This window comes from Austrofundulus limnaeus, unplaced genomic scaffold, assembly GCF_001266775.1.
Source record: "Austrofundulus limnaeus strain Quisiro unplaced genomic scaffold, Austrofundulus_limnaeus-1.0 Scaffold1134, whole genome shotgun sequence".
Taxonomy (NCBI): domain Eukaryota; kingdom Metazoa; phylum Chordata; class Actinopteri; order Cyprinodontiformes; family Rivulidae; genus Austrofundulus; species Austrofundulus limnaeus.
Window position 1 is genome coordinate 28,034 of NW_013953536.1, and position 24,125 is coordinate 52,158.

Here is a 24,125-nt window from a genome sequence, read left to right on the forward strand (position 1 = left end):
CTCTCTCTCTCTCTCTCTCTCTCTCTCTCTCTCTCTCTCTCTCTCTCTCTCTGTGTGTGTGTATATATTTATATTTTAGCTTCTTCAAGTTTTTCTTTTTAATACTTTTAGCCATTGAACATAAAACATGGCAATAGTCAACAGGTAAAATAATATAATTTGCACCATTTCAACAAAAATCAAATATTTTACTCTTTTTAAAAMAATCAATAAAACAACTCTTAAATAATCATTTTATGCCTGTTTCCAGATAAAATAACCAGTATCTGCTTTATTCTAATCATATTCAGTGACATTTTTTAGTAATATTTTTTGGTATTTCAGATAGATTAATGATCCTGTGCTTATTTTGTTTTCAAATTAAATCTTGAATTTTTCTAATAAGTTAATTTAAATTAATACTTGTTGAATTTCTGTGCCGTTGTGGCAGGAACACATCTATTATTCAAAATGTAGTTCTATAATTAATTATTAATTGCCTCGGTTAAGATTCCAGAAGGCTGCTGCTGAGTGTTTCAACACTTGCGGGTTTGGGATTTTCCAGGTTGGTGGGCCTAGAGGGGGGGTCTGGATGCAGTCGTCATGGTGAAGGATGTTCCGGAAAGTCAAGAAGCGCCACAGCAGCAGCAGCTCGCAGAGCAGCGAGATCAGCACCAAGAGCAAGGTACAAAAACACACAACATCACAACGAGAACTTTTTTTTCCTACTCATCCTAATCTGTTTGTTGTTGTTCAGTCTGTTGATTCCAGTTTAGGAGGACTCTCCAGATCCAGCACCGTCGCCAGCCTCGACTCAGACTCCAACAAGAGCTCAGGTCTGAATAAATGACGTTGAATTCCACCAAACATTTAACGTTTTCGTGCCATTTTTGTCTTCTCTAACAGAATGTGTGATTCCAAGCAGGAAACAGTGCGTCTGAGACGTGCGCTGAGTTTCGGGTAAAGTATGTTGGATCCATCGAGAACTTGGAATTTGCGATGAGCAAGACCCTGCAGGAACCTCTAGACCTCATCAACTACATCGATGCTGCTCAGGTAAGATGCTGACATCTGTTTTTGTTCACTGGTCTTAGTTATTAGGGCTGCTGGGGGGTTCAGATGAGGGTTTCCCACCCACATTCTTGTGTTGATAGGACAAAAGGGAGTTGAACTGGCAACCTTCCAATCACAGTTTCACCTTTTCTACCTCTGTGCCACCACTTCATGTTTTAATTTTTTTAGATTATGACAAAAATGCTCGTTCTGACTCATTTTTATCAGTGCGCGTCACAATAAATTTATGACCTAGAAAGGGAGACTAAACAGTCAACTTCCTGTCACAGCAAGACGGAGAACTGCCCTTTGTTCCTGGAGATGAGGAGATGGTTCTGGGAGTGTCGAAGTATGGCATCAAAGTTGCCTCAGTGGATCAGTGTGTGAGTAGCAAAAAGAAACAAAACAAAAAATAACCCCCGTGACTCGGAGAGAAAACATTTTATATTTATATATATACATGTATATGTTGCCATTTTTCTCCGTGTCCTCTGGAAAAGGACGTGCTGCATCGACACCCTCTGTATTTGATTGTGCGTATGCTGTGCTACGACGACGGCCTGGGCGCGGGGAAGAACCTGTTGGCTCTGAAAACCACGGACACGAAACAAGAGGAGTGCAGCATCTGGGTGTATCAGTGCAGCAGCTCAGTGAGTAACGAGTTAAATTAAAGATGAGCATCCGTAGAGCACCTGTCCGGGGTCGTGTAGTCACAGTGTCCTCCTGTTGTGTGTCTGAACAGGAGCAGGCTCAGTCCATCTGCAAGGTGCTGTCCACTTCTTTTGACTGCGCTCTGTCATCAGACAAGTCCTGAAGCCGGACTAACAGATGAGGTGAAAAAAAAAGGAAGAAGAAATGAAGAAGAAAACCCATCATGGCCACTGCCTTCTGATTGCAAGTCTTCATATCGTTTTATGAGTCTTTACTGGAGGTGATGAGGATCAGGCTTCACTGTTGAACATTTTGTAGATTAGATCAGGGAATTAAAAACAAAAACATTTGAGTGTATCCAGGAGGTTTTACGAGTTTTAATGTTTGCTGTGAATTCAGGTGGATCTGATGGCTGCTTATCCCAAGGTCTCCCAGCACAACATTTCAGTTTGTGTCGTTTTCGTCCTCGYCGTCAGTGTTTTTAATGTTGTGGCTGTTTGATGTAACCTGTGTCCTCCTCTCCCATCATCCTCCAGTTGAGATGAAGCCCATTTGTTTTTCCAAAACCCTTTTTATCCCAACTGCTTGTTGTTCATTTTCAAGATAAAGTGAGGAAAAAAAGTTCAGTTGTAGCAACAGAGATCAGTTTTTAGTTTAAAAATTACTTTCAGCGTCTCCATTTAAAAACTGCGGTACCAAACAACACGGTACTGAGATTAACTCATGAAGTTACTTTTCAGAATGATTTCTGTGATTTGATGACAGTATTGGTACAAAAACAGTCACTTCTGACTGGAAGGAATGTTACAAACGCCTTTTATTTGTCCTAATTTATAATATTTTTTTAATTCAATCAGTGATTTTCTTGGTACCAAATGTATATTTTATTCTGAAGATCTGTAGGATTTATTTTCATATGAAAGTAACTTAGGGTGGGACATTGTTTACAGCCTTTACTTGACTTTTCTTCAGTCGTGTAGAAAATATGTGAAAACTTGAAAAGTAGTTGGATTTGGTACAACACAGGAGTTTTGTGTCTCAAGTTTGTCTGCCTTAAATGTAATAAAGGACTGCATTCATATTGTTTTCTCTACTTCAGATCCTTTAATTCAATGTTTATCAGTTTAACTTGCCTTTCATTTTTAAACTTGTGTCCTAATGAATAATGATTCAGGAGGAGTTTTGTTTCTCATGGACTCATGGAATGGGACTTTTTTTCCCTGAATGTCATACGCACTTTGAAACATTCACCAGTAGGGGGAGCTCTTGACACATCAGTTTCAGAAATGCTACAGTACTTTTCATCAGACTCCTAACAGCTCTAAATAAACACACCAGTCACGCATTATTTCACATTTTATTCTTCCAGTTTCACTTGCACYAGTTAAGTTGTGGCGATGCTCCGCAGGCGTTTAATGAGTCCAGTTTGAGTCCAAGTTCCGTGCAGAAGATTGTCTGCGTTTCCAGCACTCACAGGTCCAGCTGAGGTCACCGACACAGTGCAGATAAGACATTTTACTACTGCTCAGCTTCCATTTAAATACTCACAAACGTTCGCTAAATTGATTTACATAAATAGATGATTAAATCAGTTTCCAGTGAGTTCATATGAGGAGAGAGCGCCGCCCTGCTTCTCGTCATTCACAAATCTATGAAAGGCTCCTAGTTTCAGCTTAAATGTCTAAATATTAACATTATGAACACTAAGGATGTTGCTCTGCAACTAAAATGAATTGTTTTATATTTATATTAAAAGCATCTGTCTACGTCACAAACAGAACGTTCAGCTGCTGCGTCAGCTTTACAGAAACAGCCTGTCAGAGTTTTATTAGTTATGTTAAATTAAACGGCAGGTGGTCGTGTGAAAACGACACGCTCCTTCAGTAAGGCAGAAAAACTGGKTCGGCTCAGTGCTGCTGAATGATCAGAACCAACGCAGGCAGGATGAAAACCAAGAAGAGTGGTTCTCCAGCTGTGATGGAGGCGGAGCAGCTCCTTTTTTTTTTAAACTCCAGTCTCCGTCGTGCACGTTAGTTAATCTGGGGTTAACTTTAGCACCGTTAGAAAATCCTCCATGCAGGAAGGCTACGTCTCTACAGCAGACATTTAAATAAAAATCACTCACGCACAGGTGTGGAATGTAAGCACGTTGACTCGGTTCACATTTAGAGGTGTTAGTAAGTTAAAATACATCGCTGTAATCCCAGATTAGGAGGTTTACACTCTGCAGCTCGAGAACAGGGAGATGAATACTGAACATGTGACCTTCATTCTGATGGGTTAAGACAAGAAAAGTGCATTTATTGCCAAAGATCACTGACTACAATCATTTTTTTAGAGTCCATAAAAAAAGTCCCCTCTGCAACAGTCAGCCTCGCTGCAGTCGTTGCCGTAACGCAACGTTCCACACCGGTGCCGCCGTGAAGATGATGGAAAAAAACAATCAAGAGGAATACATCCGGCCAACAGATGACACAGAGATGGACGATACTTCTTGGTTTTTTAGTCGGCGATGAAGTGAACAAACGTGACGGGGAACGCTCCTCTCCTCATCGGCTCGCCTTCGATGTGGCCCAGCTGTGAAGAGGAGGGGAGGTTAAACAGGGTAAAGAAACAGTGTCATCACAACATTTAGAACTAGTTTACAACTAAACACAAGATTATATGAATAACTATTTAACAAACTGCTGTTTTCACCCAGATGATCCAATACTGATTCTTAGAAATAGTTTTTGAATTGTTCCAATGGGAAAAAAAAACATTAAAAGGAGCAATATCATGTAAAATCAACTTTTTTGAGCTTTATATCATGTTATAATGTTATCCTCTCATCAAAAACATGCCCAYAGTCTCGCTTTGACTCATTCATGCATGTTTAAGAAATCCTGTAGTGTCCTGAGGCAGCAGGCAGGGGAGCAAAAACGACTGGTTGGGACTAGAACCTCCTTTTGGGATCAGCTCCTCCTCTGTGTCTCCAAGCTGAGCTTCCTCATCATAGAGCACACACACACACACACACACACACACACACACACACACACACACACACACACACACACACAGCCCTGTGCTGAAATGGGCGGGACAGAAGTGGAAGGAAGTTCTTAAAGAGACAGAGGCCAATTTCAAAGCGTTTAGAAACAAATATGATGAGAAGTCAAGTTTATTTTCTATTTAAACATAAACTTTTTCAGAACAACTGAAGGTGACACAGTGACTTTATTATGGTATAGAATTTAAATATGCACAAATTTTGACTTTATTTCCATAAGGAACTATGATAGAGATGGGTTTTCCCCAAAAGTTTAAAGAAAAGAAAAATCAGTCAACTACTTTAGTAAATATTACAGCATATAAATTTAGGATTATTTCCCTAAAAAAGGAACAGAATGCAATAATCAATATAAACCAAGATAAATGTAAAACAGTGGTTCCCAATCCTAGTCCTCAAGTATTCCTATCCAGCATGTTTTACTTGTTTCCCTGCTATTCAGCAGGTCTTCAGCAGATTGTTAATCACTCATTCACTCAAACCAGGTGTGTCAAATCAGGGAAACATCTAAACATGCAGGAAAGGAGTCCTTGAGGATCACGGCTGAGAATCACTGCTTACTTGTTATTTGTTTTATTATTTACAAATAAATGGCAAAGAATCAATGGCTTCCAGAGGCAATACTAAAAAACACATAAAAATGAATCATTATATTTTGAAAATGTCTCATCAAGCTCAGAGACCTAAAATCTAATTTAACATCTGAAATGTTGGTTAAATTTTAAAAAGTCCAGCCGATGTCATTTTGCTTTTATAATAAGGTGTTTTCCTTGTTCTGCCGTTTTTTAAGCCACTGCAGATGAAACTGCCAAGTGAATTTTCTCACACACCATCACATCAAAAGTGACTAAAAATAATCTAGATTTTCTGAAACAGGATTGAATCAAACTGAGAGAAACATCCATCCCAACCACATCTAACGGTGCAACGACATCAACACGAGGCTACACCACGACAGACGTCTATTATATTCAATAAAGATCTTGTTTTCATGTTACCTTGAGTTTTCTGATTGGTTAAGTCATTTTAACTGTCGTCTACACCTGAAAATGAAAAGCTGGGACATGTTTCTGCTTCGYTGACATTTAAACAGAGGTACAACCAAACATCATGAGCCACTGGAACTAAAAAAAAAAATCACGTTCACAACACCGACTMCAGCAGCAGAAATCCAGCTGAAGCTGCAGCTCTCGTGCACAGGCCTGCTTTCTGTCACAGAGGCACCATCACCGCTTTGTTTTCTCAGAAACAGAAAAAACTAAAAGAGCGATAATGGTGCGGCTGGGATCTCAGGGGGACACACAGAGGCTGACTAAATACGGTCAAACCTGCAGGGGTGGCTCAGAGGAAAAACAAGCTACAGCTGCTTTGTACACCAGGGTCCACAGGGGAAGAACCGGCAGGCGGGGGAATAAAAAGGAGAACAGTCCTCCCCCTCGTTTCACCGTGAACTCAGCGATACTAACCCACCACTCCTGGTCCTCCTCTCCGTCCACCACGATCACCTCGCCCTCAGAAAACGTCAGCTCGTCGGGGTTGTCGGCGATGCAGTTGTAGATGGCTTTAACTCGCTTCGGTCTCTGCTTCTGAAACGACAAGGGAATACAGCAGGTAGGTAAATGTTGGTCCAGAAGTCAGTAAAGACYACGTTAATAGCATACTAGAAAACAATTTTCACACCGCTGGGATGAACTGTTGTTGAGATATTTGCATGTAAAATAACAGGAAGTGACGTCAAAGGGGAACGTCTGCATGTGAACKGAGCGTTGTTAAAATGTCTAACAACACAGACTGTAGAGAAGAATTTGATGTTTCTTTAAATTATTTTGAGTCACTATCAGGTACAGATGAAGAGGAGTTAGAGTTTAGATAATATTATTTCAATAAACAAAGACCAGAGAGTTCCTTTTCTTTAATATTTCCCCTCTGATGTCACTTCCTGTTTCACTTTTGCTGAGCCAAGTTCAAAAGGAAATATGCCAGTTATGTTACAAAATGGGCAAAATTGCGTGTATTATGTCAGGTTTCTTAAATATAAAGATGTTTTCTTTGACTTTTTGTATTTGAAGAATATGCATGTCACAGGCACTTTAAACCCACTGAAGGAAAGTGAAAACTCATTTTCTCACAATAATGTTTTAGTTTTTGAGGATTTTTTCTTTCCTTTTTTATTTCCAGGGTGMAAATTGAAATTAGTCTCCATGTTTTGAGCAACTCTTTCTAAAAGCTAGAATCAAATTTTGTATTACCCCTCTATTTTTTTTACTCAAGTTTTCATCCAGATGTCTGTTTTAAACTTAAAGTAAACATTACTGTTTTTACTGAAAGATTTATTTAGAGTCTGTTTTCAGACAGTATTAAATGTGTGTGATTGACAGTTTAGTTTTAAATCTCCTCTGAGATCACTGATCAGGCTGGGATTCAGAGTACCATCCTTCAYCTGTTCACTTCATATTTATCTGATGGATTTCATCACTTCATTTGGGAATTCCTTTCCTCTGCAGCGCACAGATTTCCTCAAATATCCATGTTGGGGTCATTTGTTTTTCCATGTATTTCATCTCCCAATGGTAATATTAAACTATATTTTGAATTGAAGTGATGATAAAGCTATACATCACAAAACGACAACGTTTTTAAACTTTAAAGTTACAGCTGTTTGTTCCATCAAGAAACAGAACTAAACTGATGCTTTAACGTGAGAGAAGAGCCCAAAGCAGACAGGAAGGAAGTTCACAGAACAAGTAGACAAAGAAAACACACGRAAARATGCACACAGAAAGAAAACTATAAAGRTGACGTGTAAATTAAACGAGTATTTTCAGTTCAGTTTGGACTGAAAGAAGGAGGAGATGATGCTCACTGGGAAGGCCTTTCTGGGAACGGGGGCCGGAGGCAGAGAGTGACCCGTGGAGTTCTGGGGACATCCTGGTACTTCCTTAGCTGGAACAGGAAACAGGAAACTACATCACAAACAGCAACAAAACTTTCCACACTTCCTGAGTGGGAAAAAATAAGCGACTAGTGGATGACTTTTTTTTCCCTGGAGCAGCTAAAATGTTTGCTCTCATCCATTCACTCACCTTCTCTTTCTACAGGTTCTGTTTGACTCAGGAAGGCCCGGCTGAAGCTTTTATCATTGCTGAAAAATAATGTAAAGAAAAGAATAATTAAGACGTGTGAAAATAAAAAAAWAATAAATTTAAGGATGATGGAGGTGGTGTTAGGCACAGAGCTCAGCCTGGGAGCTAATGAAGCAGCTACAGCTGTTATATATAAACTATAACGATGTTATATGAATATTTTATAGTTCTTAGTTCGGACACACGAACAAGTTTGAAACAAACTGAGTTATTTTAGAGACTAATGTTTAAAGATGTAGCAAACAAAGAGAAGAAAGCTGTTATTTAGCACTGAAGATACCTCTGGATAAAAAGAGCTGAAGTTGTGTTTAGTTACAGGTGGTCTTACCCAGGAGGAGATTTAGGCGGTGCTGACCTGGTCCCCAACAAACCCTGACCAGGTTTGGACTGAATGTTCATGGCGTCCATCTTTGCTACAGAAGCAGAACCCAAAGCTGGAACACATATCAATARGAGTCAGGACCAGGACTGGACACCCCTGATCTGAACTAAACTGGTCTCCTTACCTCCAGTTGATGTGAGCCTCATGGGGGGCACGGGGGGGTGCATGTTGGGAGGATCGGAGGAGGACCGCTGTCGGCCACTCAGYTCCAAACTTGTTGGTTTCCAGTTGCTGGTGGAGGACTGACTGATCCCTCCCAGTCCCGGTAACTGGGCTAGGACAGGTGAAACAACAGGACTGATTGTGTTGATGTATTCACACACTGGTTGGCTGTGATTGGCTGCACATCTTATTGTTTATAAGCATCACATCTGTCTGCACGGTGGCGTCAGTGGTGAATTAAAAAAAGCCCACATGTTATAAACYGATCTTCAGCACAGCTGCAGGTCAGGCAGGTGATCTGGACTACAACAAACAGTCTTACCCAGGTTCCTCGGGGGCAGCGGGGGAGCAGAGGTGGTCGTCGGCTGAGGGGAGCCGCTGTTCAGGACGGTGCCGTACGTCTCGTTGTTCACCAGGCTGGGCATGCACAGGCGGTGCTTGTCCTTGCTGAGGCCGGCGGCGTCCCGGCCCGACTGCGGGTGGGAGTTACTGCCGGGGGTGTAACAGCTGACCGGGCGATCGTCTCTCCGGTGGGGGCTTGGCTGGAAGGGCGGGGTGGAAGTTCAAAATAAATGTTAGAAATGTGCAACAATGTGAAGTTTTTTACTTTGTGTTTACCAAAGTAGACCAGGCTTCTGCCTAAAGGGGAGGGGGGTATTTTACAGGCACATAGTTCAATTCTTTACCACAATCAAGTAACTATGTTACCTTCAGTTGTTACAAAAAATAAATTKATTTGACTTCACATCATAGTCTATCTAAAAGCCTTGAAATTAGCCTCTGTATCCTACCGTTTCTAACACTCCCGCTTCAGCGAGTCTTCACAATGCTTCATGCCYTTTACAACCTTTAGTAGAAGGGTTGCATTTTGTTGTGAAAAAGAAACATTACATAATATGGGTTTTGAAAAACGGCAACTCATGTCAGACCCGGAAATGTCCTTTTCTGAAGAACTGGAGCGAGTACAGAGGCTCTAACAGAACGTTTCAGCTTCTCCCAGTCATCCTCATACATGTCAAAGTTAAGCTACATTATGGGAAAAAAACTATAAACATAGATCATTATGAAGTTATGATTTCCAATGAAATCATAGTGATTTGGAAAGAAATATTTCTCCTGCCACTAGGCCTGGTGGAGCTGTGTGGGGGAGGGGTGTGGAGTGGGAGCTCGGCTGCAGACTGAGCTCTGGGGAGGAGTCATGTATAAATAGGCGGCGCTTTGTACGCGGAGACATTCAYGCAGCTCCACATGGCGACCACAGGTGATTCAAGGATTTCTCAAATRATAAATAAAAAATAAAATAAAAATATTTGTAATTTAATAGCTCTTATTTCTGTRCAAATTGTAGACAACAGTTAAAATAGTGGTTTTCACTTTGGTGGAAGTTTATTTCCATTCATTTTGAGCAGTAGCCAAACGTAAYCATACGTACCAAGTTTAGTCTATTCCTCTTAAATTAAGACATTTTTAATACAACAGATYCTCTTCATTTTGTTTTATGTTTCAACATATAAAAGATTATTTATTTTTATATTTACTTTGCTTCTTRTGGATTCAAAGCTTCACCTTCTCATCCAGATCCTCGTCGCTCTCGTCCAGGTCTTCGTGCTGCAGGCGCCATTCGTACTCGATGTGGACGTGCGCGTTGAATTTTCCTGCCAGCGCTTGGTTCAGCTGTAAACACAAACAAACGAAATGACCGACGGCTGACGTTGGAAGGATAAAGCGACGCTCTGGGTGAGTCTGAAGCTCCTCGGGCTCACCAGCTCCTCACACTGTACGTGTCTAAGCCTCCGAGCGATATCCAGCGGCGTCTCTCCGGCCTCATTAGCTTCAAAAGAAAAACAACAGAAACGTATAATCACTGCTTCATTCACACACCACATGAGGATAAACACACAGACATACATTTTCTCTTTTTTTCCACAGTGACATGAGCAAATGTGTAATTAAACCATTTCCCACAACAGCTCCTCTCCTTTTCTGTGAATCYGTTATCTGGCTGTTTTAGTTTCTTWCAGACTGGAGCACAAACGTGAGTGTTGTGAGGAGGAAAAATAAAAATAACAATGTTTGTTTTCAAGAGAAGCAAGTCTGAGAGCGAAGAGAGCTCAGAGAAAAGAGCCTGAGACGTTACTGTGGAAATGATGGCGTCATTATATCTTAAAAGATGAAATAGGCACAAATAAACACAAGAAAACTTTCAAAATAAAAGTAAAAGTTTCAGATTAAAGTTCAAAAACCCTTTTCCTCTGAATATGAAACAAATGAAGCATGGAGTAGCAGAAATGTAAATTTTCTGACACAGGTGAGAATAAAGAAACATGAAAGGTGAGGTCAGTGGACGCACAGTGGCTGTTTGGGTGTTTTCTTACCGATGTCTATGGAGGCTTTCCCTCGCAGCAGCAGCTTCAGACACTCACTGTTATCCGTCAGGCAGCAGTAGTGCAGCGCCGTGCTGCCTTTAGCAGTCTGCTTATCCAAATTCAAACTAAACACGGACGGGGAAAAGAGGAAGCTACGAATCCGAACCGYGAAGACTCAAATCCTGCTCCTTACTGGGTTTGATACAAATTGTATTTTCTTGTTTACCTGTTCTGAGTGAGGAAGTCAACGATGTGAAGAGACGTTCTGTCCACCAGCCTGACCGCGAGGTGAAGGGCCGTCTCTCCTTGTTCCTGAAATACATCAGCTCTCTGTGAGGCGACGTGACGCGAAAGCTCAAACTGTTTTTTTTTTTGTTTATTTTAATAAATCCTGCTGTGCTCTTACATGTRCGTTGGCGAGCGGAATGGGCTCCATGAGGTCGACACCCTCAGCGTAGACCTGGATGAGTAGGAAGATGTCTCGAGCCTTCACTGCCTCGCACAGCGTGTGGAGCCGCGACATGGCGTCGGGATACTTCTTCTTGGCGAAACGTTTGTCGATGTACTTGGCTGTGATGAAGTCTTTCCTCGTCTGCCTGGTGAGCAACACAAGGACACAGAAGGTCGGTCGAATTAGAGCTTTAAAAAATTATATWTACAATCTTTTCACCTCCCAAATAAGTTCTAAAATCCAAAACGTAAATTTYGCTCAAATGGTAGACAGAAGATGAGGCTTACATGTCACTCGCTGGATTGGGTTTCACCACGTTTTCAGCAATTAAACTGGCCTCCATGATTTCATTAAAGCCTGCGTTCCCCACATTCTTGGCCAGCTGCAGAGCAAACGCACAGATAAATACACTCAACGCTGGTTATGAGCCATTTTCCTGTGTCACACCGATAAATTCAAGAGTCACCAGCTAGCACATCCACATCCTGGAGCTGTGAGTGTGGAGACGGCCCCGTCGGACTGCGGCCAACACGAGTGGCGTCTTTACACCAAGAGAAGCAATCACCACTGTGAGCATTTAATCCCAAATGTCCCACAGGCTGTAAATCTCTGCACCAAACTGTGATTAAAAAAAAAAGCCTAACAAAATCTCAGCTATTCTAAGAGTGGAGAAGAAATGTGAAGCCAAGTTTGCTCCGACATCTCAGCTCCAGACTCGTTCCAACTCCTGCTTCCATTATTTTACCTGCTTTCTTTTTAAGCTTATCCAACAAGATCATCTATGTAGKAAAAAAAACACAATGATGAAATGTGTTTTTAAATGTGAATTACCAAGAGCTCTGAGGTGCTGAGTACATCCAGAGTGAGGGACTGGATCCTGGAGTGGTGGACCCCCAGCTCCCTGTGGATTCCTGAACATTCAATACAGGTGAGGATGCCCAGGTTGGTGGACAGCCACGTTGGGTCTGACAGAAATAAAAAGAGGATTAAACCAATAACAACRGGACATCACTTTCAGGCAGCAAAACCATTTATTTACTTAGCAGAGTTATTAAAAACACCACCTTAAATCAAAAACCCTAACAGGAGGAGAATCCCTGGAGAACGTCACTCTAGGATTTAGGAGATTTTTCTGCCACAAATTTGTGAAAAATCAAGAGATGATGCCCTTGAGTCAGGAGATCTGAATTATTAATACTGCTATGCGATCATGTGTAAAATGTGCACAGCAGCTCTTTCAATTCACTCCTATAATAATGATGTGTCAGCACATCTTCAGTAAGGGAACATTTATGCCACGAAGTCCAGTTCAGGGATTTCTTATTGGAAACCAAAGCAGATATTACAGAAAATAAAACAAATAAACAGGAAATCTGAAAATGTCAGTTTTTAACTCACAACAAAAGCATTACGGTGTGGTTCATGTATTTTTAATATTTATGACTTTAGACACAAGGTGTAGCCAACAACTCAGAGAACTTGCAGGTTATAAAACTGTTCAACTCTGCAGCCTTCATGAAGACAAAGCTGTTTGATCAGGCTGAACCAACACCTTCCACCTTTCRCCACTGTTTAAATGTAATAACCCAGAGTTAATAGTTTTTCTTAACTGTGAAGCTTAAACCATTTTGTGAGGTCATGTTTTGCCACTCACTGGGGGCTCCGCAGTCGCAGCACACGTCGTTTCCTGTCATCCTCTTGACTTCCCCCAGGATGGCTTTGGTCAGCTCCTGCACAATGTTGTTCTCCCCGACACGATGGTCCCCTTTAAACGCTTGGTTTAACGCCTCCTCCTTGCTGTTCTGTAGCACTGAGATCCAGCTGGGAGGGCGGAGGAAAAGTCAAACAATTAAAACCAGACACGACTCTGTGGCTGATGGGGAAAGGGGGCTGTGGAGGGAGAGATTTGGAGGAAAGGGTCGATAATATGTGAGGCAGGAAGTGTTCAGAGAGTTGTTGAGGTGGGCTGCAGGATGCACTGAAGCAGTGAAAAGGAAGGAACAGACACATACATCTGACAGTCTTGGTCATCTTCGGCCTGAAAGTGATACGTTCGATCATCTAGAACAGAAAAAAAAAAGGCACGTCATTTCCTTTTCTGCCACTGTTTCATTCAATCTGACGTTTTTCAACTGACTTTGATTTAAACCTTTAAAATAATTTCTATTTTATCGTAAATACATGTTAACCGTTTAAAAAATGTAAAAACATATTTTACTTTTTTTTAAAGGTGACCTAATATGGGGGTCCATTAACAAGTTAGGATCCATCTGTGGGCTCTACAAAACATGTTCATTTGATTTAATTCACAAAATTAATCTCTAATGAAATTTCATCTTTTCAGTTCTGCCTGTTCTGAGCTCTCTTCAGAACGTGCTGTTGTGCACGAGTTATTATGGAAACCCCCTCCCAACCTTTTGTTTACGTTAACTCCGCCCTCCTGAAGTGTGCAAAGTAGTTCATGGTGAAATTATTTACAAAACTAGAACATTCTTTAATATTGCTAGAATACTGCCATCAAAAACAAAAATTAAATTAAATAAAAATAAAATTAAGCCACACATCTCTGCTCTCCACGACTGTTCTGAAAACAGCAGGACCGTCCTGTGAAGAAGTGGGCGGAGTCTCTGCTTGGGTTACCAGGAGAGAGGCTGGGCTTGTGATGTCACAAACGGTGGTGTTTGAAAACAGTTCATTTCAAGACACAGAAAAATACATTTACTTATAGTAAAAATACCTCTGAGTGCATTCTTTTGGTGCTTGAACTGTTTTTAGAAGCAGTACAGACCCAAATGTAAGTAAAAAAAATAAAAAACCTGAATAAAGGGAATTTTGCATATTAGGTCCCCTTTAAAGTCATGCAAAATGTCACTTAACAAAATGAGTTCATAAACAACAATTTCTCTAAAAAGTTCACACTGCGTTTAGACAAACTGAACCTACGAGATATGAGGTCAAAGCTCCGCTTCTCCTCAGGATTGTGTTTCACTTGGCAGGTTAGCAGGTTGAGTTTAGCCGGCGGCCGGTTTGCCTGACAGAGATAAATGTAAGAAAAGAAACGCATGATTAAAAAACAAACAAACAAACAAACACTACATGTGAGTAAAATGTTGTGTTTAATGGTATAAAAACATRTGACGCCTGGTTAAATCTAAATATGGACAGGAGGGTTAACTTTAACAGAGTGCAGACAGCTTACTGTGCCGTGTGAAATGGTCAGGTATCCGTTCTTTGCTGTGCATTTTCTCTTCTGCCACACTTTTCTCAGCCTGCCACACAATCAGACAGGATAAAAACTGAAAATTCACATTTACAACAAAGTAACTTAAGGTATGAACAATTCGTGAATGAAGTAGCTTTCAGTTCATTAGTAACAGGTCGTGTGCAGCTGCATCCCACAAACTCACCCGTCACTTTTCTTYAACAGGAACCCGCTTCGCTCAGTGCCATGCTCTTTGTTACCCTGCGGCTGATGCAGACTGTATGTTGTGCTCTGCCGCACCTGGGGATCCTGGGYAAAAAAACAAAACAAAACCAAAAACACCCCAGGAATAACTAATTTAGAATGGTGGAGGACAAAGAGCTCAAAAAGCAGCAGCTGCATGCAGGATTTGTAAACAATCATGCAGTCAAGAGGAAGCATTAAAAAACCTGATCTGCTTGTATCTATGAAATATGTCTACAAATGAGGAAGATACATTCATGATCATAGACTTAAAACCTGAACTCGATTCTAATTTATAGGAAGTTATAAATGAAGGTTTTTAAAATGTATTTTTGTAAGAAAAAAAGGTATTTTATTTTTCATGTTATAAACCTTTTCAAACAAAATGAAATGAACTCCAAGCTGAAGCTCACAGTTGTTTGAAGAGCWGTCTTTCTTTTCTTTTATCAAAACGTTTTTAATCCAGTTGGATTTTTGCACAGTTCATTTAACACATTTATGTTTTACATCCTTTCTTATTCAGCTGTTGGACAGACAGCGCAACGTCGGCCTCTGGAATGTACGAGTGTTTGAATCTGTTCCTTCCTGTGACGGTAAAATATTTCCCATGCCTCGAGCTGCAACATGTGGCTGAAACATGGCTGATACARCTGTTTAACAGCTGGAGGGATGATCCTTTCTTTCAACAAACACTTCTTTGCTGTTATATTTTGTAACAACCTCTCTGGTTTTTGTCAGGTCATGGTTTCCAAATTGCAAAGCTAATGTTAAAGCCAAATACTGCGCAACRGGTCTGATGGCTACGTTCACACMGCAGGTCTTAATGCTCAACTCAGATTTAAATTTGTTTTAAAATAAAAGTCAGATTTTTTTATTTTGAATGTGACCTCCATCAGACTCCAGTGTGAACTCTCCACAGCACTGATGTGACTCTCATGCACAGAAGATGACGTCACATTCAGCTTGTTGTTTACAGAAGTAGCTAAACARGGATGCTACARGTTAGCACGTCAAATCGGAAGCTGTTGTGCAACCAGAGCCGAATAAATAATTATCCGACATGCTTGTTTAGTTCACCGTTTACGTTTGAACCTGCCTCAGGTCAGATGCTTCAGTGCAGGATTTTATTTTTGGAAAGTGAGCGATGTGCTGGTTGTAAAGTATCGATACGATCAGAGGCAGACATTTCTGTGGACTCTCAGTCATCCAGGACATGAAACATTAAAATAAAGATCAAAACAACTGGACTTCGGCAGCTGAAGTCGTGGTGCTAAAAGATTTAAACAGCAAGACTCGAGGTTAGTGTCATTATTACWTGGATCGATCTGCTCACCCACACCTCACTGACAGAAAGGTCAGATTAAATGAGACACGAGAGTTCAGACTGAGTTCACAGTGAAAAACATCAGATATGTATGTGATTTAGTACCGCATACTGAAAAGGCCTGGGTAGGATTAAAAAAATAAGTAAAATAAAAAATCTGATAAGTCACATTCAGGCTGTTATGAAAAAAAATCCAATATGGGTCACATTTGTCTGCAGTGTGAACGCAGCCTTTGGATGTTTCCAGACTCCAACTAGACCTCCCACAACCAGGTGCCAGGTCTTATAACCCTGGAGTAGTTACCTACAAAAACTAAATCTTCTCTTTCTGGCAACAATGTTGGAATAAATGATTAAATTAGTGTTAAAGTTTGCACCTTCTCTTTTTTTCCTAAAGTTATCTGAACCAATCATACTAATTAGCTTTAGTTGAAGTTGTAAAAAACATTCTGTAAGTTTTGTTTTATCACTGACTTTGTGGAGTTTATTTTAACGTTTTGTTCCAATAATTTAAATCAGGGGTGCCCAAACATTTTTCCTGACAGGGCCAAAATTAAAATCAATCTGAGGGCCATGGGCCAAATGCAATAATATAAGAAATGCTTAATACTTAAGTAAAGCTGTTTTATTTTTTATGATTAAGCTAGCAGCCAGTGTGGTTAGGCATAATCGTATCATGTGCGATTAATCGTCAGAAAAACAATCGATTATTTTTTGGCACTTGACGATTAATACGATTAATGCCACCAGGCAAACTGACTGGAGATTTCTCCAGTCACTCTGCTCGGTGCTCCTCTCCGCTTCAAATGACAAAAAAAAGTTCTGTAATTTACTTATCTATCAATACAATTTAAAATTTGATGTATAGCCTGAAGTCTGTAATTTTGACACAGTTTAGAACAGATTTTTACGAAGAGCAAATCTTTCCCACTAAAGTGGTCATGTGACTGGGACATAAAGGTGTCCAGGCACTCCAGGGGATTAATCGTCAAATTAATCGTTATCGGCTAAATACCACAATTAATCATGATTAATTTTTTTGCCGATATTGCCCAACCCTAGCCCACATTCTTTAGTTTTTTTTTCAGCCCATGGACATGGAGAAAATTCAACATATGTTCAGGCAGCAAAAACTCATGGGACTTTTCATAATTTAAATTTTGAGTATATGGGATCTTATAAAAGGTGTGCAAATCTAGATATGGGTTTAAATCTAATCTAAATGTCTCTTGTAGTTACTTGTATTTTATATTTAATCTTAACATAATTACAATCTAATAACCAGGACAACTGCTGGTGGGCCAAATCAAATGNAGCTTTAGTTGAAGTTGTAAAAAACATTTTGAATGTTTTGTTTTATCACTGACTTTGTGGAATTTATTTTAACGTTTTGTTCCAATAATTTAAATTAAGTTTGGATCCATAAACTTGTGGTTCCAAACAGATGAATTCATTTTCAATATTTATTCTCGACGGCAACATCACAGCAGCTTTATCAATATTTCAGCAGAAACAGAACTTTGGGCTTTTGAAAACAAGACAAAAAACAACTTTAAAATAAATCGACAACAARGATGGTCTTAAAAAGGAAATATGAACAAACTAAATAAACAAAGCACTACAACATGACAAGATCTATCACTGAACACTAAAACAACAAAAGTAAAGAAAACATTCAATTATCTCCACTTACTCTTCGTGGCTTTATTTTTTTTAAATATGAAGGCAGCAGGAAGGAGAAAGAATTTTTTTTTAGAAAAAACATCAACTTATATACAAAATGCTAGAAAAAAAAAACAGGAATTTAATCAACTTTAGATACATTAATTAATATTTTCTCTGTTAAGAAAATAAATAAAAAGCTAGGTGTCCTAAAAAAATATTAAGCAGAGAAATAAAAGTTAGGACTGGGAARGTGATAAATACAGTAATTTATACAGAAGAGGTTTAAACAGTAATGAATTCTTAGAGCTGAGTGTTTTACCTCCTTCTGCTCCACCTGAAGAGACGACTTGAGGACGTCTCTTAACTGAGTCAGCTGCTTCCTCTCCTCATCCTGCACCTGCTTGATCTGACGTTAACAGGAAAGAAAAGGACGACAGGTCAGTTAAACACGAACAACTCTGACCTGTGGTTTGTCTTTATGTTTACCGTGTGCAGATCTGTGGCCAGTTTCTCTATAGAAGGCTTCAGGTTATCCACAGCTTTTAGTCCATCCTGAAAGAAACTGAACAGGAAGTAAAACAGGATCATCAAAACACAAACAGGTCTATAACGTGCACTGGTGGCATACACAATGAAAACACACTTTTCARGTGGAAAATAATCTCTTACTTGCACTGTGCGTGGAAGTACTTGATGAGGTTCTGCAGAAGATCCACGCCTTTCTTTATTTTTATCTCGTTAACTTTGAGGAGATACTGTAAACAGAGCGTACGGATCACAGCAGAGGGGTCAGGCGGGGGTGAGAGCAGCTCTCAGATCCACCGCTTTCAGCTGATACCAAGACTTCAAATGGAAAAATCCTGCTTTTCTAAGTAAAGCATCGTTATCAAAGTAAAACATCTAAAATGTGCAATCAGCATATGCCTTTTTAACTTCTAACAAGCAAATTCGGACTGTTTTTGATCAATCTGTTCATCTTTGTCTTTCTGACCTCGCACATCTGCAGCTGGAAGAACCGTCTTTCCTTCTCCATCTCCTCGGCGATTTCTGCCCCGCTGATTTCCGTCCGAATCATCCCGTGCTGCCTGGCGTGCTCCTTCTTCTCCTTCTCGATCTTGGTCCTGTCGGATCACAACGCCACAGGGGTCAGCGTGTTGTTACCGTAAAAATCATCTCAAAACACATAAAAGGTGAGATAAAATGTGCAAAAAGAAAAGAACAAAAAAAAAATCAGCCCTAAGAACTCGCTGATGATTGTTTACAGTGTGTTCAAATCACTAAAGCTCCTCTTTATTTTCTTGACCTTWTTAAAGAATAAATGATGCCTGAAAACAAACAAAACTTCACTTTGTGTTTAGGACACTAACAAAATATTACAAACATTACTGGATGTTTTTAATAAACTAAAATTAACTCACAGAAGTCTTTTCAGGTGTATGTCAGTGCACACAAATTCTGTCCATTTTATGAATCTTTTGAAATTAAAACCGTCTAATAAACCCAAATAATCTTAGAGAGTCTCCTAGTTTGTTGTTGAAATGTTGAAAAAGACATTTCAACAGCTTACAGGGATTTAAAAAGACCACAAGCAAATAAAGTAAACAAATAGATACTTCTACAAACTAAAAATTGCTTGACAAATGAAATTTAAGGCTGATTTTTTTACACAGRCTGTATCTCTACCAGACAAAACAGAAAAAATACAAAGAAAAGGTTCATTCCATGCAGCAGCTTTTTGTCGATATGCTGTTTTTGACCAACAGCATATTTTTTCTCAGCTTTGCTTATGTTTATTTTTGTTTACCTTCTACCGTTTAACTGAACTCATTGATAAAATTAAGCTTCTGCTTTTGCTATTAAAAATAAGAAATAAATGTTTTTATAAAACACATTTGAGAGCAAATGAAAAAAGTTCAAAGAGCCATTAGTTGGCGGTGATGAAACGCCCTGTTAATATTTGCACATCCACAAATATTAAAGGCATTAATAACATCATGGTGACACCACAACACCACAAGGACAAAGACACAACGTCAACATTATGAAAATAGGAAAAATCAAATCACAAGAATTTAGAGCCTTCAGCAGCAGCGACTTGCTGAGCTTGCAAGTTTTTACAAGGTTTTACCTCTGAAGATTTTCTTTGTAAATAGAAATTTTTAAAATTCCTCTATGCTGAAGAAAATTTCTAAATGTGAAACCGCCTTCAGGTTTCTGCTGGTTTCAGGTCCAAACTTTGACACCTGGGTCACTCTGGACTGGACTTTTTCAAGACGGTCTTCAAAAAGAGTCTAAATACTTGGGTAAAAATAAAAGTATCAATTTTTGCTTCATCGTCGTATTGAACTGTTTATAAGCTGCAAAGTAATTAATTAGGACAACAAAGTCAACAGTGCCAACAAGCTGAAGTAATTTAATTAAACCTTCTGCACAAATTATGTTAGCTTCGTAACAGTTTTGGGTTTTTTGCGACGGTCTTGCTGCAAGAAAAAAATAATCTCTTGAGTTTGGTTTTATGTCATTAAAATACCCCTAAAAGTCAAACACTCCAACTTGATTTCATAGAGAGTAGGCTTTTGGTCTTGGTCAGCACATAAATCTTCTATCCTGACAGCATTACAGCATCYTCAGTGCTGTGGCTAATGGAAAGGCTCGTGTTAGCCAGGCTGCTTGGCTGCAGGCCAAACTGGCAGATATTTGARTGATGATGGGAGTTGAGGTTCAGGAAGTGATGCACCGAGAAAATACTGGACTTTTGTCCTTTTTTTCTTTCAGCACTTTGAGTTTAAACTTAACATGAAATGTCGGATTTAGGATGTAGATCGAAAGATGTATCACTTCTTGAATAAACAGCATTCAACATGAGATGATCTGCATGGAGCAAAGGAAAAACAATCTGATGCAACAGCTCACAAATTAGGGAATCAAAAACCAAAGCCAGATTAAAACTGAGTAAATCTGGAGACAAAGCTTGTGCGGCTCTATCGGAGTGGTTCGGAGAGGAGATGCATTACCCTTTTAGTAAAGAATGTCCTTTGCAGCTTGTGAAACATATAAAAGTGCTATAAAAAAACTTCTGCTCTCTACATGCATGGAGTAAAAACTGAGTCTCAGCAATGAGGAAGAAAGGTGACAGAGGGTGGATTATTCATATAGTTAYGGATGTGTTGACACAATCACAGGAGAGATTAGACAGGGGAGCACAGTTAGTGAAGACAAGTCAGACAGAAACACGTCTATCATTTTGAAATACCACAAACAACACTATTTTAAACAGTCACGTGCAATAGTTCAATTTAATGTTGACTAGTTTTGATATTTAACTGGCAGTGGTGTAAAATTGTAACCTAAAAACAAAACATGAACAGTAAAAGTTTGGATAAATGCAGTTTCTTACACTTTGGTTTCATAGTCCTTCCAGGCTTTGTCAAAGGGTTTTTTCAGATCCTGTAAGAACAGAACAGCAAAAATTGTGAGAGACAGAAACGTGTTGCTACAATGGTTACTTGACAATTTACTCAACAACAACAAAAAAATAAAGACAAAAATAGAGCAATTATTTGCAACCGGAAGAACCAAAACAGCTGATGAATCAATCATAAGATGGTATTACTCTGTTTTCTGCTGTTTAAATTAATGTTCATATTTAAGACAAAGCTTTTTATTATTTTGTCAATTCACATTTCTAACTTCACCTGTGGTTTATGAACCTTGGGTGCAAATATTTGTGATTGAGATAWGATTTCGCCACAAATTCTCTCAAACTGAAGGCAAAGATCTGAAGCTTGTGAAGGTATTTGAAGAAATGTGTTGCTTTAAAAAAAGTTTGCATTTGGCTTGTCCAAATATAGACCACAAAGTTAAACGAATTGTTCCAAACTGCAAAATATTCTTGCTTATTGGTTTGCTTTTATTCAGATGAAGTCATTATTAGTGCTCAGACAGCAACTGTGAAGGTGAAACTAGTAGCTGATAAGGAATCCAAAAGTAGCAAATTGAGTCACTGCTGGATCTGATCCAACATATTACATCAACGTATGGAATGCAAAACAACTATTAGAAGATTTATGAGAGTGTATGTCCTAGACCAGTGTTTCCCAAAGTTGGGCTTGGGACCCAATTATGGGTCATGAAGCACCTTGGATAATCTCCAGAAATCAATTTAACGGGTAATAAAAAATTGCTGATGTAATGTTTTCCTATAATTATTACAAAAACACAAAATAAGTGTAAATAAGTATTTATATTTGTGTACAAGCTGATTAGATTGTCAAAAAGCCTGTGTTTTTAGGGTTATTAACGAAGTTCGTGTACTCAGACCAGTAATATTTGGGGTCACACGTTTTTGCCATGGATATTTTGTGGGTCAGAAGATAAAAAGTTTGGGAACCTCTGGTCTAAACTATGATGTTTGGCTGACCCCAAAGACCCAAAGACAAACTATAGACTTTGGCTAATAACTGCTGAAAAGAGGCTGACAAGTTTATACCCAACTCTAAACTAAACTCTAAACCATTACTGTAATTTAAAATCAAAAAATGTTTTCATTTCCACAAAATGTATTCAAAGGTAACATTCTCTTTAAGCCGTTTTCTGTAGTTCACAAAACCAGCATCATTGAAACAGGACAGTGACATGGCCCAACACATCACACCTACACGCCAACTCAGCTCTGTGACTACCTCTTTTTGGCTCAGGGGCATACCAGCAATGGATCAACTTCAATTAAACACAAGTGTATTTGCATTTGCAGAATGAATGAATGAATGAATAATAACAACTCATATCAGTCTTTGCAGACTTTGTTGCAGACCTCATCACTTTTACAAAGTATTTCTGTCCATACAAGGGGAAAGCATTTTCTCTGCTCTGTTGGAATGCTGCCTTTTTTCAGTGCCACTATAAGAGCTTCTGCAAGAACTGAAACGYTTGACCTCCACTTCAACAGCAGAGGAGTGGCCGGCTCCACCAGTCAGCATCACATCGAGGAGCCCTCAGCCATTCGTCTAACTAGCTCAAAAGAAATTAGTCAAAGCAAGAAAGACAGCCACATAAAGAACTGACTGCAAATCAAGAGAGAAAAGAAAGGGTCAGCGGAAGGAAATGTCAGAGCCAGAGAGAGAGAGAGGAAAAAATGGTAACAAAGGCTAAAAATACCACACACAGACATTACAGGGCAGGGCAAAACAGGGCAAYGGATGAGGAAAAACACTCAAATGGAGAAGGAATGTTATAATTCTTGATAACATTTTTTTTATTTATGGATTTATGTGAACACCAGCAGCCCAAAGTGAGAAAATATTACTGGGTGTTAAAACTGAGTAAATCCCTATGTCCTGATGCATCTCAGTAATCCAGGTAAAAAATCAAAAGGAAAAAAATTGTATAGGTCCTCTGGACGGGTTCTTCTCTAATGAAACGTTTCGTCTCTCCTCCAAGAGACTTCTTCAGAGGAAATAAAGAGGACAAGGTCCAACTACAGGTGAAATCAAAAAGAAAATAATTGTATAGGTCCTCTGGACGGGTTCTTCTTTAATGAAACGTTTCGTCTCTCTTCCAAGAGACTTCTTGGAAGTAAATCCCTAGTTCAGTAATTTTTAAAAACAATAACTTGGCTGATATTTTTTGTTCCAGACTGAACAAGCAAACTGATGAATAATCCTAGTTATCAGGAATCTGCTCTCCCTCTAAAGTCTCCATGTGCGTGGGCCGTGGGGGGTGTTTCCGGGTGTTCATGACCCGCTGAACCTCCATGAGCTGAACTCGTGCCGCTCAGTCCAAAAGCCTTAACGTACACAACCTCCCTACTTTCCACTGCACACTCCAAAAAGATACAATGAATTCAACTATACAGACACAGACTGAACAGTGATGAGGAGATATGACTCACGGTGCGCTAAAAAACACAGACAGAGGATCGACATGACATCATAACAATGCCTGCTCTGGAAGTTCACGCTTAGCTGAACAGTTCAGTTGACTCAGTGTTTTTCAGCTACTCCTGAGGGGGAGTTTGTCTTGTTTTTATTGAAACCAGGAGGTGTGTGGATCCAGAGTCAAGGATTAAAAGTGTTTTAAATGTGACATTAACTACTTAGGCTAAACGGCACAGCAGCCTAGAAGTAACCTCCAGTTTACACATGAAATTCCAATTTGCCCTTTATGATAGGACAGCCTGAGGGGAGGATAAGGTGGTAAATGGTGGCGTTTTAGCTGAGACACGGCAGTGGTGGGTTACTAGGTGATAGTGCTCTAATCACAGAGCCATTAGTGGCTGCCTCCCTCAGGGTCAGTTCACTGCACTCATTGCCAAGCACAGTGGTGGACGAATATTAACAAGCTTTGAAATAATGACCAAAAYGCCTTCGAGTCTTGAATCAAATCAAATTAATGGCTTGTGTTTAAATGAAACAGGTTCTACGTGGTAAAAAAAGGTCAAGCATTTCCACAAA

General features: G+C 39.5%; 2 protein-coding genes across 4 annotated transcripts in view; one reads left to right on the top strand and one right to left on the bottom strand.

The window, feature by feature from the left end:
• itgb1bp1 (integrin beta 1 binding protein 1) overlaps positions 1-2,769 on the top strand; it is a 3,455-nt gene extending 686 nt beyond the window's left edge. The window contains exons 2-7 of one of the 2 annotated variants that reach the window (XM_014030882.1): positions 545-664; positions 737-815; positions 902-1,035; positions 1,323-1,415; positions 1,533-1,682; positions 1,775-2,769. In XM_014030882.1, coding sequence (XP_013886336.1) covers positions 593-664; positions 737-815; positions 902-1,035; positions 1,323-1,415; positions 1,533-1,682; positions 1,775-1,846 — 600 coding nt within the window. In that variant the 5' untranslated portion in view covers positions 545-592 and the 3' untranslated portion in view covers positions 1,847-2,769. The remainder of the gene's footprint in view (positions 1-544; positions 665-736; positions 816-901; positions 1,036-1,322; positions 1,416-1,532; positions 1,683-1,774) is intronic. The other variant, XM_014030883.1, reaches the window with a different exon arrangement.
• Positions 2,770-3,026: 257 nt separating this feature from the next.
• The window catches only part of asap2a (ArfGAP with SH3 domain, ankyrin repeat and PH domain 2a), a 45,457-nt gene continuing 24,358 nt past the window's right edge, over positions 3,027-24,125 (bottom strand). The window contains exons 5-29 of one of the 2 annotated variants that reach the window (XM_014030878.1): positions 21,071-21,120; positions 18,665-18,794; positions 18,343-18,428; positions 18,160-18,235; positions 17,993-18,079; positions 17,702-17,710; positions 14,647-14,750; positions 14,439-14,508; positions 14,183-14,270; positions 13,252-13,300; positions 12,894-13,060; positions 12,071-12,204; positions 11,527-11,621; positions 11,195-11,384; positions 11,015-11,100; positions 10,798-10,913; positions 10,186-10,253; positions 9,989-10,096; positions 8,745-8,964; positions 8,385-8,534; positions 8,207-8,312; positions 7,819-7,877; positions 7,599-7,678; positions 6,202-6,321; positions 3,027-4,260 (exon numbers count right to left, since the gene is read on the bottom strand). In XM_014030878.1, the coding sequence (XP_013886332.1) occupies positions 4,186-4,260; positions 6,202-6,321; positions 7,599-7,678; positions 7,819-7,877; positions 8,207-8,312; positions 8,385-8,534; positions 8,745-8,964; positions 9,989-10,096; positions 10,186-10,253; positions 10,798-10,913; positions 11,015-11,100; positions 11,195-11,384; positions 11,527-11,621; positions 12,071-12,204; positions 12,894-13,060; positions 13,252-13,300; positions 14,183-14,270; positions 14,439-14,508; positions 14,647-14,750; positions 17,702-17,710; positions 17,993-18,079; positions 18,160-18,235; positions 18,343-18,428; positions 18,665-18,794; positions 21,071-21,120 (2,523 nt within the window). In that variant the 3' untranslated portion in view covers positions 3,027-4,185. The remainder of the gene's footprint in view (positions 4,261-6,201; positions 6,322-7,598; positions 7,679-7,818; positions 7,878-8,206; positions 8,313-8,384; positions 8,535-8,744; positions 8,965-9,988; positions 10,097-10,185; positions 10,254-10,797; positions 10,914-11,014; positions 11,101-11,194; positions 11,385-11,526; positions 11,622-12,070; positions 12,205-12,893; positions 13,061-13,251; positions 13,301-14,182; positions 14,271-14,438; positions 14,509-14,646; positions 14,751-17,701; positions 17,711-17,992; positions 18,080-18,159; positions 18,236-18,342; positions 18,429-18,664; positions 18,795-21,070; positions 21,121-24,125) is intronic. The other variant, XM_014030879.1, reaches the window with a different exon arrangement.